At 32.7% G+C, this 19,977-nt stretch overlaps 1 protein-coding gene across 1 annotated transcript in view; it reads right to left on the bottom strand.

Annotated features, from left to right (window-relative positions):
- The window catches only part of LOC109608656 (CUGBP Elav-like family member 4), a 334,021-nt gene extending 317,047 nt beyond the window's left edge, over window positions 1–16,974 (bottom strand). The window contains exon 1 of the mRNA XM_049964225.1: window positions 16,942–16,974. Coding sequence (XP_049820182.1) covers window positions 16,942–16,945 — 4 coding nt within the window. The 5' untranslated portion in view covers window positions 16,946–16,974. The remainder of the gene's footprint in view (window positions 1–16,941) is intronic.
- Between the last annotated feature and the right edge of the window lie 3,003 nt (window positions 16,975–19,977).

Below are 19,977 nucleotides of genomic sequence, written 5' to 3'. Positions count from 1 at the left end.
GATCAAAGCATCGATGGTTTGCCTTGCTCGTCCCAATGTCCAGACAGGAATTGGAAAAACTGTAAGGAATATAAATTTATCGTATATTAGGAAAATGGTCGAGTTTATATTTGTGTTAAATAATACAGATTTAACCATAAAAAATCTCTATCAATTCATATTATTTAAAAGAATCTTTAATTAATTTATTAATTACATTACATTTACACGCATTCTCAAGCATAAAATAAAACTATTTTTAAAAATATATAATCTCGTTTTTTTAATAAATTAAAAAAATAATTAAATTGGTTATTTTTTATATCTTTTCGATCTCCCTTCGTTGACCCTTATCACTTAACAGTACTTTACATAAAAGTTGGGACAAAGAAACCTTTCACATTGTATAAAAAAATTTATAATAAAAACATTAAAATTTTCCTTTATTATTATTTCGATAACATCTATGAAAGAAAAAATCCTAACGTTATCGGGTCATTTCATTTTAATTTAAGTTTACACAGGTCTATCACTCAGATAGTATCGCAAAATGATCTAGTTTTTACCCCAACAGCATAAATGTATATATTTTCCACTTGTTAAAAAAACATTTCAAACCGGCAATTGTCCGGCCTAGATATCGGTTAATTTACCGAGTTCACCTCCGTCGGTTGTAAATTAAATTTAATAACAATCTTTTATATTCCGGCTTCGGTTTATCGCCCGGACAGAAGTGCAATAACTATAAAAACAAATAATACTTTCGTGACTACGTGAACACGTTAAAGTTTAACCGTAATTATTCAGCGTCGTTGCGTGTGCACTCGAAAGACAAGAGCGCCACACTATCACATATCTATAATGTTATCATTATCTTATTTTTGCATAAGTAGAGCAGCCCATGCACGACACCCACAATATTTTAATTCGCCTCAACCCGTTTCCCGACAGCGCGCTTAATTGCTTTCTAACAGGGCGGGTTCACGTCAATATACACCCCGGTAATTGGTAGGAAAAAAAAAATAATTGCAAGGCTAATTGAATTTCACTTGATAAGTTTTCGGGTGTTTGCAACTGACGCAGGCCACCAAATCTAATTAAAAACGTATTATTTTACTGTTATTTTAATTAATATTTTTCTTGGGGTTGGAACTCGTTTTCCAGATATCCGAACAATCTAGACTATTAAATAATGCCATGCTCACGTCCTTAAAACTTGGCGTGCCATTTAAGTGTATTAGGAAAGTAGAATGAACTTTGGGAACATCCTAAATAATTTCAAATAAAGTGCACAGCAGAAATTTCGGTATTATTTAGTTCCGCTGGTGTTGGTTCGCCTGCAAGTAACTTCAGTTTTCTAAGTAAACTTAGTTTAGTAGACGACGACATTTCTCTTAACCTCCCCGAAGTTTTAAATGAAGGTGTAATAATAACTTTAGACTACAAACATGAACATTTGTGAGGAAACAGTCTTAATATAAAGTTGTATAGTGCCAAAGGTAACTATTGTTGACACATTTTATTATACAAGTATACTTAGGTAACTATTTTCTTTTATGGAAATTAGTTTCCCCGATTCAAATAAGTTAACGCAACTGGTAGTAAATGGTATAAGTTTGCCTCAGACTCATTTGCGTAACAAAATTGAATGTTTTTATGCATGGATTATAAAAAATCAATTTAATTTATGATGAATCGACGAATTTTCCAAGTAAAATTAAATGGTTTCATGAAAATATGCATAATTATCATTGTTCTCCTTTATAAATGTGTTCCGTTCCGTTATGACATCTTGCGAAAAACAAGTAAATAAATAAAATTGTTGCCAAATGGCCCATTGATTTAATAGCAAATATCTAAAAATAGTACTCGAAAACGCCACTTCGTCTACCCCACTTTCATATTCCATTTTTTTGTCAATAAATCATTTATCTATGTTTTAAAGTTACTTTTACAATTAATGGAATAAAAAGAATAAATCTATTATTATTATTAAACACCTTGTATAATATTTTTTTTTTGTTTTATAACGGCCCATCTTCGTGGTATATACTCGTCCATTTTCATATAGTAATAAACGGTAAGTTTATATTCCTTTAAGCTTCTTGAATTGTTTTAGAGTTTCACTTCAATTTGTAAAATTTTTTGTCGGATAGGTCAAAAAATCGACTTCTGACAATGAAAAATTGGTTTGTAGATACCTTTAAAAAATTCTCTCCAAAAATGAGCCCTTAATTTTATTAGGAAGGTCTTCCTCATCTCAGTTTTCCATCTTTTCTTCAGTCCCATATGTATAAATCTATATCTCATCATTACTTGATAGTACAAAAAATTTCTATATACATTTTTTGTAGAAAATTGGACGCTCTACAAAACAGGTATCTTTGAATTTTATCATAACTGTTACCGTTCAGAAGATATCGGAGGTCAAAGTTTGAAGATTTGAACAAAAATTTATTTTTTACTTAATAATAATAACTTGTACATAATTAAATATTATAAAATGCAAAATATCCTAATTGTAATAAAAGTCAACTTTTATAGTTAAAGCTAAAAAATATATTTTTTTCAATGAAATTTTCGAATTAATACTGTTTCAAAAGATACAATTTCGTATATTGATTTGGAACATTTTTTCTTTTCTATTGCTATATTTAATGAAATTTCGTAAACAAGGGGACCTACGCCAGAAGAATTCAAGCATCCCCATAATATCTATGAACCAGTGAATGTGATCCTAAGCAATTAAAATAGTCTGGAGTCTACTAACTAACCAGATTCTCATAGTCTGAACTAATTTCAGCAAGTCTCATATCCTGGCTTTAATCTGACGATAATATAGAATTATTTTTTGACAACCCAGGCCAATGTTCCATTATCCATTTCAAGTAGTATTTTAAATAATATTTTAATAAGTTACTATAATTCTAACCATAACTGAACATATTTTCAATATACCACACTTTTGAATATGAATTTATAATTTGCAAACTGAGAAATATTTCCGGAACGTATTGAAATAATTTCCCAACGTAAAATGTGTTCAACAAATTCATAAACGAAAACAACTACGGCAGAAGCAAAGCATTGCAGCAATTAACCGAAGAATATTTAACTAAACCGCCACGCGGGCACAACTGTTTATACAATATGTTTGGAATACATCTGACACATTAGGGCTTGTTTATATTTTACATAATAAATAAACAGCGTGCGTTTTATGATTTTAGTGGGTTGTATATGCGCCTAACGTATACAATTTACACGTCGGTTTATTTTAATCGGCCCCCAGGTATCAGTGCCGTTAATTAAATACGCGTGCCTCCTATGCCATAAATATTTGTTAGGTGGTATGGAAAGGTTGCGAAAATATTTGTTATATAAAATTATAAAATTACAAATTCTGAATTAAGAACTTTGACAAATCAAATTTTGACTAATCATTTTTATTTAATGTCAATTAACTGACTATTAACAGAAGTGGCTATTTTTTATTTGTAAAATGAATCCAAACAGTTTTCTAAATTCCAGACTTGACGATTACGATTCAATATACAACAATCCTAGTTTCAATTACTCCAACAAAACTCTCCTATCATCTTGGGATGAAAGTCGTGAAGAAACGAACGCTATCAATGACCTTATTTTAAGGAAGAAGTGTTCAAATAAGTTGCAAATAGGACGAACATTACGAATTTTTAACAATTTTTTATGCCGCACAGAACTAGCAGTGGATACGGTGAATATACTGTATGGAGTAAACTATGAAATTAGGTACGTTAACGAGGCGATAGATAAAAATGCCATTTTCTGTATATCCGCAAGCCCACATGGAACCAGCAGTTTGGACATAGATGAAGATTGTTTTGTAACAGCGAGTCGTCAAACGCCGTTGTCGATGAGACGGAACACGTTTCAAGTTGTAAGCTGTAATCCAGACGTAGACAAAACTGGCCAACCCGTGCTGTATGACGAAGAAGTTGCCATTCAACTTATGTCAAATGCCGGTAAACTGTTTTATTTGTCTTGTAGTACATGGACGCATAACCTAATAGGGTACGACAAAAAACTGTGCATCACCGACAAAATCGATTTTTACTCGAGGTTCAAGATAACGCACGTGGATCATCGAGTACAATTCCCTATATCTTTGGCAGGACAAACGATTCCCGTGAATGCCAAAATTGTCATATCACATTTGGGTTCCGATATGAGACTGCTGTGTGATAATACGTGGATAGACACGATCTTCGGTAGGGAAAGAAATTGTATTTGTAGTAATAAAAGCCGAAATCCAAAGGGGTACGTCATTCCTAAGGCGCAGTGGTTGTTCGTCGGCAAACCCAATCGTGATCCCAGCATCGTTACAAGAGCATCACTGGGCGAACCAGTTTGTGATGAATTATTGATGTTGGACGACGGCATCCAAGATTGGGATTAATCAAATGTATAATTCGCTATTATTTAAAATCACCGTAAAAATAAATTATCTCAAAAAGAATATGTGTATTTAATCATAAAAATATTCTTATACAAGTAATCAATAATTTATGCATGTATATATTTATAACTTTTCTTTTCCTATATAATAAACTTTGGAAATATTAGCGTGAGATGCTTCACTAAGGATCTGATTTAGAGACAGACAAATCAGATGAATCATACGAGATATAAATACATCACCATCAAATAAACATGCATTAGTTAAAAATTGTGTACATGTTAATTTAGTATATTTTGTATATTTTTCCTTTCCTACATACTAAGCTTTGGAAATTTTGGTGTAAAGTGTTTCACAAAAGATCTGATTTAGGAACAGACAAATCAGATAATATAATCGGAGGCATCGCATTGGCAAAGGCAAGATGTAACCGTGTGCATTGCTCACACCAAATATGAACACATTACCATTGAATAAATATTCTTCTTTAAAATATGCACATATTTATTTTGTATAACTTTTCCTTTCTTACATAATAAGCTTTGGAAATTTTGGCGTGAAGTGTTTCACAAAAGATCTGATTTAGGGACCGACAAATCAAATAATATCATAGAAAGTATCGCTTTGACAAAGACAAGGTGTAACCTTAGGGATTACTCATTTAAATAAATATTCTAGTTAAAAATTGTGTATATATTAATTTTGTATAACCTTTTCTTTCCTACATAATAAACTTTGGAAATTTTGGTGTGAAGTGTTTCATCAAGGATCTGATTTAGAGATAGACAAATAGGATAATATCATCGGAGGCATCTCTTTGACAAAAGTAAGATATAACCGTGTAGATTGTCCATACCAAATATGAATACATTACCATCAAATTAACACTTTTTTAAAAATATGTATATATTTATTTTGTATAATTTTTCCTTTCCTACATAATAAGCTTTGGAAATTTTGGCATGAAGTGTTTCATCAAAGATCTGATTTAGGGACCGACAAATCAAACGATATCATCGAAAGTATCGCTTTGACAAAGACAAGGTGTAATCGTAGGGGTTACCCATTTAAATAAATATTCTAGTTAAAAATTTTGTACATATTAACTTTGTATAACTTTCCCTTTCCTACATGATAAACTTTGTAAATTTTGGTGTGAAGTGTTTCACCAATGATCTGATTTAGGGACAGACAAATCAGATAATATAATCGGAGGTATCACTTTGACAAAGGCAAGATGTAACCGTGTGAATTGCCCACTCCAAATATGAATACATTACCAATAAATAAATATTCTTCTAAAAAATATGTACATATTTATTTTGTATAACTTTTCCTTTCCTACATAATAAGCTTTGGAAATTTTGGTATGAAGTGTTTCACCAAGGATCTGATTTAGGAACAGACAAATCAGATAATATAATCGGAGGTATCACTTTGACAAAGGCAAGATGTAACCGTGTGAATTGCCCACTCCAAATATGAATACATTACCATCATATAAACACTCTTCTTAAAATATGTACATATTTATTTTGAATACCTTTTCCTTTCCTACATAATAAGCAGTGGAAATTTTGGCGTGAAGTGTTTCATCAAAGTTCTGATTTAGGGACAGACAAATCAAATAATATCATCGAAAGTATCGCTTTGACAAAGACAAGGTGTAACCGTAGGGGTTACCCATTTAAATAAATATTCTAGTTAAAAATTGTGTACATATTAATTTTGTATAACTTTTCCTTTCTTACATAATAAACTTAGGAAATTTTAGTGTGAAGTCTTTCATCAAGGATCTGATTTAGGGACAGACAAATCGGAGGCATCGCTTTGACAAAAGCAAGATATAACCGTGTAGATTGTCCATACCAAATATGAATTACGTTACCATCAAATTATCACTCTTCTTAAAAATATGTACATAATTATTTTGTATAACTTTTCCTTTCCTACATAATAAGCTTTGGAAATTTTGGCGTTTCACCAAAGATCTGATTTAGGAACCGACAAATCAAATGATATCATCGAAAGTATCGCTTTGACAAAGACAAGGTGTAACCTTAGGGATTACTCATTTAAATAAATATTCTTGTTAAAAATTGTGTACATATTAATTTTGTATAACCTTTCCTTTCCTACATAATAAACTTTGGAAATTTTGGTGAAGTGTTTCACCAATTATCTGATTTAGGGACAGACAACTCAGATAATATCATCGGAGGATCGCTTTGACAAAAGCAAGATATAACTGTGTGGATTGTTCATACCAAATATGAATACATTATCATCAAATAAACACTCTTCTCAAAAATTGTAAATATTTATTTTGTATAACTTTTCCTTTCCTACATAATAAGCTTTGAAAATTTTGGCGTGAAGTGTTTCACGAAAGATCTGATTTAGGGACCGACAAATCAAATATCATCGAAAGTATCGCTTTGACAAATGCAAGAAGTAACCGTGTGAATTGCCCACTCTAAATATGAATACTTTACAAATAATTAAACATTCTTCTTAAAAATATGTACATGTTTATTTTGTATAAATTTTCTATTCCTATATAATAAACTTTGGAAATTTTGGCGTGAAGTGTTCCATCAAAGATCTTGAAGTGTTTTACCAAGGATCTGATTTAAGGATAGACAAATCAGAAAATATGATCGGGAGTATCACTTTGAAAAAGGTAAGATGTAACCGTGTGGATTGCCCATACGAAATATGAATACATCACTATTAAATAAACATTGTACTTAAAAATATTTCCTACATAATAAGCATTGGAAATATTGACGTGAAGCGTTTCACCAATGATCTGATTTAGTGACAGACAAATCAGATAATAACATCGGAGGTATCGCTTTGACAAAGGCAAGATGTAACCGTGTGGATTGCCCATGCCAAATATGAATACATTACCATTAAATAAACATTCCAGTTAAAAATTATGAGCTACACCACGCTCAAATATATGCAGTTCGAAATCAAAGCCGTGCACCGGCGATTCCAAATGCATGCATACGCATTGTCGTTAGCATAGTCAAGTGAATTCGAATGAGATAAATACTGCATTTATGCACCGTGTATGGTATAGTAGAATGCGGCCAAGTGACGTATAGTTTCAATTTACGTTTAGCATTTGAAATTTGCTTCCACGGATGTGAGCCCTTATCGTTCGGCAATAAACTACCTATGACCCGTGCGTTTTGCGTTCCCTTCCCCATAACCAACATTGTCGTCCTGTGCTGCAACTGGGTTAGACCAGAGTCGATGCTATTTATAGACCCCGTTTATGGTGCATGGTATTGCCCTATGATCGCGAGGCCAAAATAGATTTTATTGCGATTTTCAGATGCCTAGAAGTTACATTGTGTAAGACGTTGTATCCGGTTTGTTTCTGCGAATCTGAGTTCGTACATTTTAAGTGAAATACAAATGATTCGTTGTTACATAATTTGTTATCGTAACATCTTTAATTTAATATCAAGCAGATTGAATGAGTTGACCCATATGTGCTATCCAAAATAAATATTTTATTTGTCAATCGTCCAATCGTCTCGGCGACACACACGTTCCCCGACCCGCCCTTTTAATATCGCGTAATGATTTTGGGTTTTGTTGTATCTGGTTTGTCTCCGCGTACACAATTTGTACAAAATTGTGCGTCAATATTTGGCGTTGGACTTTACTGGAACCTAAACAAACAGTGGAAACCCGGAAAACAAAACAAAAGCGATGAGAGCGATGGTCTGCAATTTCGGTTAAATTCAATATATTCACCTATAAGTAAGATGATTCCTGTATTCGACGTATTGTTTTGCTAAAAGCGTCGCCGATTTGTCTTTGTATGCTTTTGCGACTCTTACCAGATAATGCCTGGTCAGTTATTGATAACGGCAATAAAATATAATAATACTGATCTGTAAAAGTTTTGTCGGTTTTTCCAATTTCCCTCCCGATACATCTTCTTTCGCCAAACTGTATCTAACCTGGAGATCGGCTCCGAATTGAGCACCCCCTATTGATTTCGCGAGGGGGGAGCGAAACTTTTTCAATCTCATTGACATACTTTTAGCCGAAGTTTCGGGAACTTCTTCGCTGTGACTGATAGAGAACTAAAGTATATTTTTTGATATAATTTAGTCAGTTTATCTTTTCGAGAACCAAGATTGACATTTGGCAAGAGTTCAACAAAAATAATTGGGATACATTTTCGCTGTACCTCATTTAAAATAAAGTTCAAATAAATGTAAAAAAATATTATTAGATATCACTGGCCAAAATCTTAAATTAATTCAAAAGTTTAAGATATATTTTTAAAACACTTATGAATCGATAATGAAAAGACTCCAAAACCAATTTGTGTCAGAACAATTTTAATCTAAATACACTTGAATGTGTTACAAGTTTGGAATAAGGCATACTCTGCACAAGTCCGACGTGCCAGGCCATGAGGCATTGAACAATAGCCAGACGTTCCAAATATCTGAAGTAAATACTACAAAATTGAAACAATTTTAATGAAAATTTTATTTAAACATTCTTGTTAGTTGAGTGCGGAGTAAATTACTTCTGTAGAAATCACTTCTTTGTTCAATGTTCTACATAAGTCAACACTGACACAGGCAGTTGTCTGAGATGAATCTCGCACATTTCACACCTATAGACTTATGGAAATTCCGTAAAACAATGTAAACGAGCGCCGTTCGTAAAAATCAAACCTCAAACAATTTATGTGTAGTCGGTGTTCATTTATTTAAATGCTTGAACAATTTGAATCAATCGTCTATACGGCACATGTGCCGCGTTTTTATTTTTATTCCGTTGAGCTCGAACTATTAAACAACAGCGGCTTTTTACCACGCCAGGCAATTTATTTGGTAATGGCCGCCGTATGTTTGCGCCTGGATTTATTATTATCGATTTATTTTATTAGAAATTCAATTAAAGTCCGATTCAACGTTTGGAAATACTTGAAAAAATTTGCGGACTACATACTCAAGTTTAATTGCATTACGTACCCTTTTATATACGATGCACAATTAAATTTATTTTTAGAATATACCTACAATAGTTTTACGATGTAATTTTAACACACACATGTACACATTGTGGCCGGCTTGTAAGTGAATTCCAGCGGATAATTGCACTGAAATTTCTTTATGGCTCTTTTATAATTAAAATTATTAATAAACACAAACAATGATTCAGGTTTCGGTATGTTTAGTACCACGTAGCTTCCACAATATTAGTAGGGGAAGCTGGAGAAATAAATTTTGAAACATTTTTTTTACAAATAAAATACAGATATATTTACTTCCTCTTTTATCTGCGCCAATTTATTATCCAATTTTGGGACCTTCAATATATTGCTACGTATGATACAAAAATTGGCTAATTTATTGTCCAACTTTTAATTGCTAGAAGACAGAACCTGTATTATTGTTGTGTACTTATTTTATTTTTTAATCGACAAAATTAAAGCAATTTTTTACTTAAACCAACTAGAAACAAATAGGACTTGCTGAAATTAGTAGGACTGGGAGAAGATGGTTAATGGATGTTCGTTTGACCCCGAACCTACAAGAAATACTCTGGTTTTTATTAAAAATATGAAAGTTCAATTTTTTACTTTCTTAGGATCACATTCACTGGACTTTTATCACAGCAGTTCAAGAAGCTTGAAGGAATATAGACTTTTCTTATATTCACAAAATGGATATGAACTATAATTATATAAAAAACATATTATACAAATTGTTAATTAAAAAACAACAAATAAATCATTAAAGATCCGTTTCAAAATAGAAATAAAATATTTGTCTAGCTCATAAAGTCATAAAAAATCGAAAAATTGAGCTTTTTCTTTTTCAAAATATTCTTACTCTTCGGGACATTATAGTGTATATTTTGATTGAGTAAAAAATGAATATTTCTTAGACAAAAAAAATTGTCAAGACCGTAATTTTAAAAATTTTTTATGAATTTTTAAAAATTTTGATTGAAAAAAAAAAAAGAATTTTTTAATATTCCTTTTTAAACAGTTTCTATTTTTTTAAATTAAAAAAAATATCCTATTTTTGACGAACTTTCTTAACCTTTATAAAAATAGGTTAGGTTAGGTTAGAATATGTTAGGTTAAGTTTATATTTTTTTTTTTTTTTTTTTGTTTGAAAATATTCTATTTGTGATAAAAATAAAATAAAATTTGTCACAAAAATTTCAAGGAAAATCCTCGAAAATCAGTATTGTTCAAATGTAAAATTAATTTTTCTCCAAGAAATACTAATTTAATAGTTTACATTAAATAAAAGAGTGATGGCTGAGATATTTAACATTTTAAAAAGTTGGTAGAATAATAATCACTATTGTATACTAAAAATGTATATCTTGCTCGAATTGTTACGTGAAATATATAATTTGTTGCCAATAGGTATATAATGACTACGTCAATTTATAGTCCAATTTTGAGACCTTCAATTTATTGTTACGTGTAACACATTGTTCAATTCTTAATTGCTAGATAGAGCATGTTATATTTTACAAAAATTTTTCTTTTTAACTAAATACCAAATAACATTTTAGTAATTTTTGATATTATTAACATATAAACAAATATATAAAAGTTATATATACTAAAAAATATACCCTAAAAATAAATATGTTGCTCGAACTAGTGAAAAATTGGTAGGTGTAATATACAAATAGATGCCAATAAATTGTACAATAAATTGACCAGTAAATTAATATATGAAAACAGCTATATAAGTTTTAAATATACATTATTTAAAAACACTCAAATAAGATGAACTACTTTTTATATTCACATAACAATTTTGTACAATTAGGAACGAAATGTAGAGAATTGTCATGAAAAAAACATAAAATAAAAAAAATAAACATTATTATTAATACGTTTTCTTGAAGATTTGGGAAAGTATTAGAATTACTAAATGTTAGATTTATATCTTAATCAAGATACTCGAACAATTCATAAACATATTCAGTAGGCATACTGACAATGAAATTGACCTGTTGAAACACATCTAGTGAAGATTAATAGCCTTTTGATGAGGTGTTATTACAAAATTCTAGCCAATGCATCTCAATGCCAAGACATGCATTGCGATCTATAAGCTTTGATGTATCGCCAATAAATATTTCGATTTCAAATTGTACGTAATTCTAAAGAAGTGCATTAAAGCAACCACTTCACATAATGTTGTTTTGAACTTGTACTAATAAATTTGTGAAAGCACGTCATATCCTATCCCTCCCGTTTAGTTTCGGAGCACAAGTTGCGTCGAAGAAGAATCCCATTAACCGCGGTGCCCGGTATTATTCCGAATTTACCATAAACTAAAAAATAAACAGGGGGGCCCCGCAGGTTCGGCGCACAACCGCTAACAACCAAATCGCATTACAGAAACACGATAGCGAAGTTATAAAGTCGATATAACATAGTTTGGTGGCCCGGGGGCGTCAGTTTACAGCCCGGTCACGTGCATCTCTTGAGATACAAAGAGAGCACACGGAGCGACGTCGACGCTGGCAGGCGCTCGTGTAACGATGCCCGGTCCTTCCATCGACGTCCAAAGACCCGGCCGAGTTCTAGACTAGTTCTGTTCCGCCACAACGACCACTCAACATCAAACGGACAAAGGATCGGACGTCCAAATGCACACTCCGCAAGCTTAGGAATTTCGATTGCTTACTTATTCCTGTTCCCATTTTGATCAGAGTTTTGTATTGTGTCGTACGTCTTAAGATGTGAATCATGCTGAGGGATGCACTTCATTTTTCCATCGGGATGGAACCGGTTTCCGGGACTGCATTCGGAAAGTATGTCAACGAGATTGAAAAAGTTTCGGGCTTTGCAGAAGCGATGCGGAGACAAAGGAGATCTCATCCTGGACAAACACCTATATCAATATCGATTGATGGGAAGATATTTAGCTTAAATTTACTATTGCCCAATATAAACTAAAGTAACCTTTAGGCGCAAAAAAGGCAGAATCTATTTAAATAATTAAAAAAATCTTCCTCGGCGATCGAAAACAATTTCTGTACGTGACCGTCCTGACCTTTTTCCATTTCGCCCTCTTGCATTTCAATATTCGTGGCCGCGGTATGAAAAATTAAAGAAGGAGAGTCTCAATTTTATATACATATTCTCGTACGCTCGACGAATTTTTTATTAGATATGTATTTGTCAAATTGAAATTCAGTCCGTATAGATCGGGGTCCCTGTTAAAACTAAGTTCAACCTTCGTGAAGAGACGGCAACTTTGAAATTACTTATATTTCATATTCCGTATTCATCTGATATATAATCCAGTATGATGGTATTGAGATATAGAAGTTTTATTACTAAAATAATAATCTTTTATGCTTTTTTAAAAATAATAATTACTGTTACTGTAGTAGGTTTAATATTTAGTGGTGAATGAAAAATAAATTAAGAAGGATAACTTCATTTACCTTATTGATATATGAAAGTCACGTTCCGCATTTAGTAAATGTGATTTATTTACAGGGTAATCAAAACAAGCAATTGGTCTTATGGTATTAATATACAAAACATAGTGTGTGTCCACCTTTAATAAATCAATTATCTCATATCTATCCACGTCGCACAGTCTGATTTATTGCATTAATTTCTCCGTTCATGTCCACAATATATGTATATTTAACCAAAAAAACTCTCAAAACTATCCTGTTTTGTTCCTCACAAAAAAAAACGGCAAAACCATGTGGAAAATAAAACAACTCGTGCTTATACTAATATTTTTTTGTACCTGGCCAGGCAAAAACTTCATGAAAAACTAAGGGCCCGGGAAACACACGCACGGCTCGGGTCCGATGCGAGGCGAGGGCGAAGGGTCGGGATCCACGTCTGCACCAGTCCCTGTTTTATTGATGGATACGGGCATTTATTTTACGATAAAAACGGGCAAACTGCACAATCTCCGCCGTAATATTGTAATCCGGTTGCGACACTACAACCGCTTTTGGCAATTATTTGAAACACATTTTTTCCGCAAATTGAAATCCCGACAGAGGGTTTTAAAAGTAAAAAGCCCAATATGATGCGGAATTTTATTTAGGCTTGAAGGAAGGATTTGGTGGATGCGCCGGGAAAGCAAAATTGGAGCAAATAGGTTTAAACCTTATTTTTATTATTTTTATTTATTTTTAATATATAAAAAATTATGGGGACTTTTTACTTTAGGGTCTTTCACTGATTACTGAAAAATTATAATTCAGCCTTACCAAGACCGAAAAAAAAACAAGAAGGGATGGTTAACGTCTAAAATCTGACCAAATGTGAGATATGAAAAAATTTGTCTGAGCTCAAAAAACTTGAAAATCAATAACTGGATATTTCGAATATCAAGAAATCCAATATTATCATCAACTTAAATTAAAGCAAACTTGGAGGAAATTAGTTGTAAGGATTGTAAGAAGATGGTCTGTGGGTGGGACTTTGTTGAACTCAGACCTAAAAGATAAATACTTGTTTCTTCTAAAGCTAAAGTCCAATTTTGATTTCTTTAGTATCACATTCATTGGACTCGAGTCGATTTTAGTGACTAGAATTTTGTTCTATTAATATTAGTATATTTATTATTGATTTAAAAGGTTTGTTGATGATGTAATTTTGTTTAATTTATTCAGGGAATTACTTTGCATTTATTAAAACTTATTTTGATAATATTTTTGTTATAATATACTGATTTTAAAAATAATTCAATTTATCCGCTTCAAAAGATACGCAATGTATTTGATCCTATTATGACTCCGATAAAAATGACCATAACCATCGATATTTCAAGTGGATCCCGAGCATACGTTCTTGAGGCCAATAACTCAGGTCGCATTGTGAATTCGATCGCGATTTGTCTTCTGAACCATTGCCTTCTTGAGCATTGTCCAAGAGTCAACAAGTACGTAACTAAAAAGGTTATTGTGCATCACCAAAAACGTATCCAGCCGGAGGTTCACGCTTTATCGCGCCGTGATCTGCGACGGGAGCACTTGGCGGCATTAACGACGGCATTCTTGGCACAACACTCGCCATTCTTATTGTTCAATTGGAGCAATCAGTGTGCGCCCAAGTCGCCATCCTGAACCACTCGTTCAATGTGGCCCCATGTATGTGACTCTCTATATGTGTGTGTGAGCGTGAGTCGTCGAGACGCCGTTTGGCAGCAACGTGACGCGCCTAACAAAGTCATGGGCCTTCGTCGCTTATATGGCAAAGTGCCGCTGCGGGACCGACACCGAGGCCTGTTTGCATCGCGAAATATTTTATACTTTAACATTGTTGCCCTAAATAGATCTACATACGGCCAAATTGTGCGAGATGTTTTGGCCGAGGCGGACTTGGCCCGGAACGGGATGGGATTGGCAGCGGTCGAGAAACTTAATAGGACAAGGAAATATTAAAATGTGCTTTAACATGCATAAAAGATTCCAAAACTCACAATTAAATGGAAGTTGCACCTTTTGAATGCTTTTATCCCAGAAACGTTAAGGAACTAAGTTGATTAATAATTAACATTGTGTGGTTAAAATACATCAGTATTTCTTCATAAGAAGAACGTCTCCATATCCTTACCATACTCAAAATTAGTGAACTAATAAATTCTTGGTCGCCATTCTTCTCTAAGAGCATTAGCAAGCTCTAGATTTTTAAGCTGGTGGTTTCGAGTGTAAATTTGTCTTTGATAACGGTCTCATATTTGTTCAAGTGTATGTCAATTTGGTGAAGGCGGGGGCCAGTGCATCAGAGTCACGTCATGATTTTTCAACGCCAACTCCGGCTTGGTGTCATCTACAAAAACGAAATCTTCCCCAGATTTTTGAGCAAACGGGATAATAAATGGTCGGTTATTCAAGTTGTGGTATCATCAAGTATCTGCCTCTGAAGAAATTACACCCCGCCACCTTTCAAAGCAACAGTTTTTGTTCGTGACATCTCTCACCACCTTCATGCCATGTCCAAATACGGTTATATAAGTCATGAGTACCTAGATTCATCTGTGAACAAACAACTATGCCATTTGGTATTCCATGGTGAACGTTGGACAATGTTCTGCGAACAACTCAATTCTCCCTGTTTAATTGATGGTGTCGAAAACATCTTCTGGCTCTAAGACCAGCTTCATGCGACTTTGCTTTGATGGTAGACTTAAAGTCCAACAGACACAAAATGATACTGTCTTCTGGTCGCAGATCGTTGTGAAACTTTTGTACTACTTGTTATCAACTCAGTCTGCCATGTTCCAAAATAGCAATTATAGTGGCAAAATCTTCAGAAAAAATTCTTCTATGTGGCAAGATATAAATTAAAAATGAATCAAATAAAATTTGTTAAAATCCACAAAATGGTTCTGTTCTGTTATGTTTATATCTATTAAATATACAAAAAGTTAAATAAATTTAATATATTGATCGTCTAGAGCTGTAAATAATAAAAAATGATTTTGGTCAAAATAAAGCAATTTGAAAATATTTTTAAATCCATTTAATATAGGAAATTCAAACAATCCACTTTAAATGTTTGTAATTATCGATAATTTTAAATTTTTTGTAGCTTGCCTTTGTACGAAATTTTTTTCATCAAACAGAATTGCTAAAACTACATGTAAAATTATATTATTTTCTACATATTGGTGATTTAACCTATTACTCTTGGGAGTACCGCGTTGAAAACAGCAATTATGTATTAAACAAACATAAATCAATTAATCATGCTACATGACAATAAATTTCTGAACCCGTTGTAAAATTCATATTGGACCCACCGACAACAATGGAGAGGTTTTACGGCACACCGTAGTTTTACGATATTAATACAATTTTCAATGATATATTTGTTAGTGCCCTATTGATCAATAACAATTATCCACTCAATCGAAAGCATAGATTACCTTTCCGAATACTATAAATTAAACTTTATTATCATACTATTCCCATATTGGTTAGACATTAATTTTACTACTACCGCTTCTGCTACGAGCGAATGCTAAATTAATTTTTGGTTAACATGTATTTTAATTGATATCATTGAAATATCCGATAAATGTTAATGCGGAACTGCGCCTAAATTATATCAGAAAATTAATGATGTTATTAGGTTATCGAAAAACTGCACTCGCATGTGACGCACACGAATTAATTACTGGTGTTATGCCTGGCATAATTTTACATTCATTTTTGTTATAATTACGCTGTATTAAATTTATCATCCAAGTTACTAAACTATTACGACTTTACTTACTTCTGCCAAATATTCAGTTCAGTTAATGAACACATTAATAATTAGTTTTTGAGACAAATTATGTAAGTAAAGTCGAAATATTTTCATCCATAATATTTATATAGGAAAGTCGAATGAAAATTTTATGTTAACCTTTATTTGAATGTAATAAATCTTGTATGTTGATTAACCACTAATGCATTTTCATTTGACGTTACCCATTAATACACAACACAACACGACATCCATTTGGACTTACTCATCTAAATGACTTTGATGTGACTGAAGGCCGCTACACAATTTTCAGCTCACCTGAAATCGAAGAAAAGCACATTAATATCATGTCGTCTACAAATTCGTTTGACATCTTATAGGTATTTTATTGATCGTCGCGTTTAAATTTAACAAACGTTCAGTGTATTGATTTTGACAATTTAAAAATTCATCGTTTGTTCTGTAGTGGGTGTTTTCAATATGCTTGAGGACAAAATTACTTCTAGTTGCTACAACATTTTTTGTAAAATTCTATGTACATAAATTAAAAAAATACATAACAAAGCAATAAAATGCAAATTCAAAGGTGTTGGAAACGTTTTCATTCTTTGGGGGCAGCTTGTAGCTATTAGACTCACAAGAGCAATAAAATGTTATTTTTATTAATTAATGTGATGGACTTTTTTGTGGAAAATTTATTTCAGGAGCAATTTGATACTTAATTCATTCATGTGAAAATTCATTTTCACAAACTGTGAGGAAAGACAAAAAGCTTTTTTTAAAATTAGTTTGATAAGTTTGATCTATGGTCTAATATTATTGCTTGTATTCGTTCAGCATTACCCATATGGGGAAAGTAACATTTCAGATCATCAGAGAACTGCATAAGATGAAGAACTACTTCGGCCTCCAATGATACGGTGATGAAGACTAAAAATTTGTAGAAGGAAATAAATGTTCAACGGTGTATAATGTTAAACTTTCCAAAATTCAATTTTTCTATAAGAATATATATTTTGGATTACATGGTGAACTCACTTCCTTCGGAATAGAACTATTTATTTCATTGAACCAAGAAAAAATACTAGCTAAATAAGTCACTTTCTGTAGCTCCTTGAACCCCGATTAAACTTCCAAGCGCAATAAAATGTTACTTTTATTAATTAATGTGATGGGTTTTTTTATGGAAAATCGATTTCAGTTTTGCTCAATTTTATACTTAATTCAAATTCAACGTTCAATCCAATCATATATTTTCATGAATTATCATATTCGGATGTAAAAATCCATTTTCACAAACTGTGGGGAAAGCTTTGAATTTTTTCAAGTTTTTCTAAAATATCTTTTTAAAATTAGTTTGAAAAGTTTGATCTGTGGTCATTTTACGCCATGATTCATGTTGCTTAATGTTCCAACTAATATTATTGCTTGTATTGGTTATCATAAATAGGCTTTAGATACAGTTTTCAGCGTTACCAATATGGGGAAAGTAACTTTTCAGTTCACCAGAGAGCTGCACAAGAGGAAGAACTACCTCGGCATCCAATGATAAGGTGATGAAGACTGAAAATTTGTACAGAAGGAAAATACTCAACGAAGTTAATGTTAAACTTTCCAAAATTCCAATTTTTCTAAAGGAATGTATATTTTGACCTTCATAGTGAACTCACTTCCTGCGGAACCTAGCTTAGAACCATTTATTTCGTTGAGACAAGAAAAAATACTAGCTAAGTAGGTCACTTTCCGCAGCTCCCATTACTCCTATTAGACTTCAATAGCAATTTTGCTCAATTTTATACTTAATTCATATTCAACGTTCAGTCCACTTCTATATTTTCATGAATTATCATATTCAGATGTAAAAATCCTCTCTCGCAAATTGCCACAAAAGGTAAAAATCTTCATCTCTTTAAAATCAGTTAGCAACATCTTTTTAAAATCAGTTTGAAATATTTGATCTGTGGTCGTTTCCAGCAATGATTCATAGCAAAATGCTCCAAAGAATATTATTGCTTATATTTCATAGTTACCTTACAAAATACCTTTTCAGTTCATCAGAGAGATAGATGCACAAAATGAAGAACTAATTCGGCATCTAATGATAAGGCGATGAAGACTAAAAATTTGCGCAGAAGGTATAAATATTCGAAGGCTTTGATTTTAAACCTTAAGTGTGTATTTTGTCTTACATAGTGAGTACACTTCATGCGGATGCTTGCATAGAACCATTTGTTTCATTTAGACAAGAAAAAATGCAAGCTGAATAACCATTTGAAGCCAGATTTCATCTTAAAATCTGAACATTACTCTTGATAACAACTATTAAGTAATTTTTTATGTACATCCACGATTAACTGACGTACCTTAAGTGACACTCCATATTCGGAAGTCCTGTTCCAGGGAAGTGTTTTGAGGACATTCATGTTTCCTAAAATTTTACTAAATATATCCGAAATCTAGGAAGTTTCAGTTGCCTTCAATCAGAACCAGATCAGATATTGTATTCAATAGTACAAACGGGCATCTGCCAAGATAAAAACAGACATGCAATTAATAACGTACGGTGGCAAACAGCGTACATCAAATCCATTGCCTTCGGACACAATGGATGTTTCTGCTCGTCGAAAATGTATTGCAGCATCAGTCATTACGCCGCCTGGTGAAATCAGCCGGCCAGAAATGATAACGGTCATTCATAGAGCATCGGTCAATTATTACTCGCGATAATTTTATAGGATGTCATTACAGAACTATTATCTATTGCCCGTCCTTTGTTATTTGCCAAAACTGTCCATCAATCAAGATTTCGTCCAAAGATCCGACACTAAATGACGGTCTTTTATCAACCGGTGCCGCAGTCAATAACCTCTCTTATCGTTTTGCAATTCTTGGCCCCGACTAAAGTAATTATACGTTGCGAATATAAAGAAAAAATCTGACAGTCGGGAAAGTTTTCAATTCGTTCGTCCGCCACAATCATTTAATACGGCGTTGGCACCAACTTTCCACTTTGACGACTACTTTATTTGGAAGTTGTGTGACGTGGGGCCGCTCTCAAATGCATAGACTTATCGATTTTCCTCTAGGAACACGTGTTCGTGTTAGAGACGTGTTAGATTAATTTAGGATCTGCTTATTCATGATGATCACGAACAAAAAACGAAGCCGCGTTTGTTTTGTGCAAAGAGCGAATTGTTTGTTCAGTATATTTTTACATAATGCACGACCGAACTAAATTACACGGTGACAGCTGCGAAGACGTTACAAAGCTTTATTTTAAATATTTTTTAATAAAAGGTGA

This window comes from Aethina tumida, chromosome 3 (assembly GCF_024364675.1).
Source record: "Aethina tumida isolate Nest 87 chromosome 3, icAetTumi1.1, whole genome shotgun sequence".
Lineage (NCBI taxonomy): Eukaryota > Metazoa > Arthropoda > Insecta > Coleoptera > Nitidulidae > Aethina > Aethina tumida.
The sequence above is the reverse complement of the archived record's forward strand: the minus strand, read 5'-3'. Positions and strand labels throughout refer to the sequence as shown.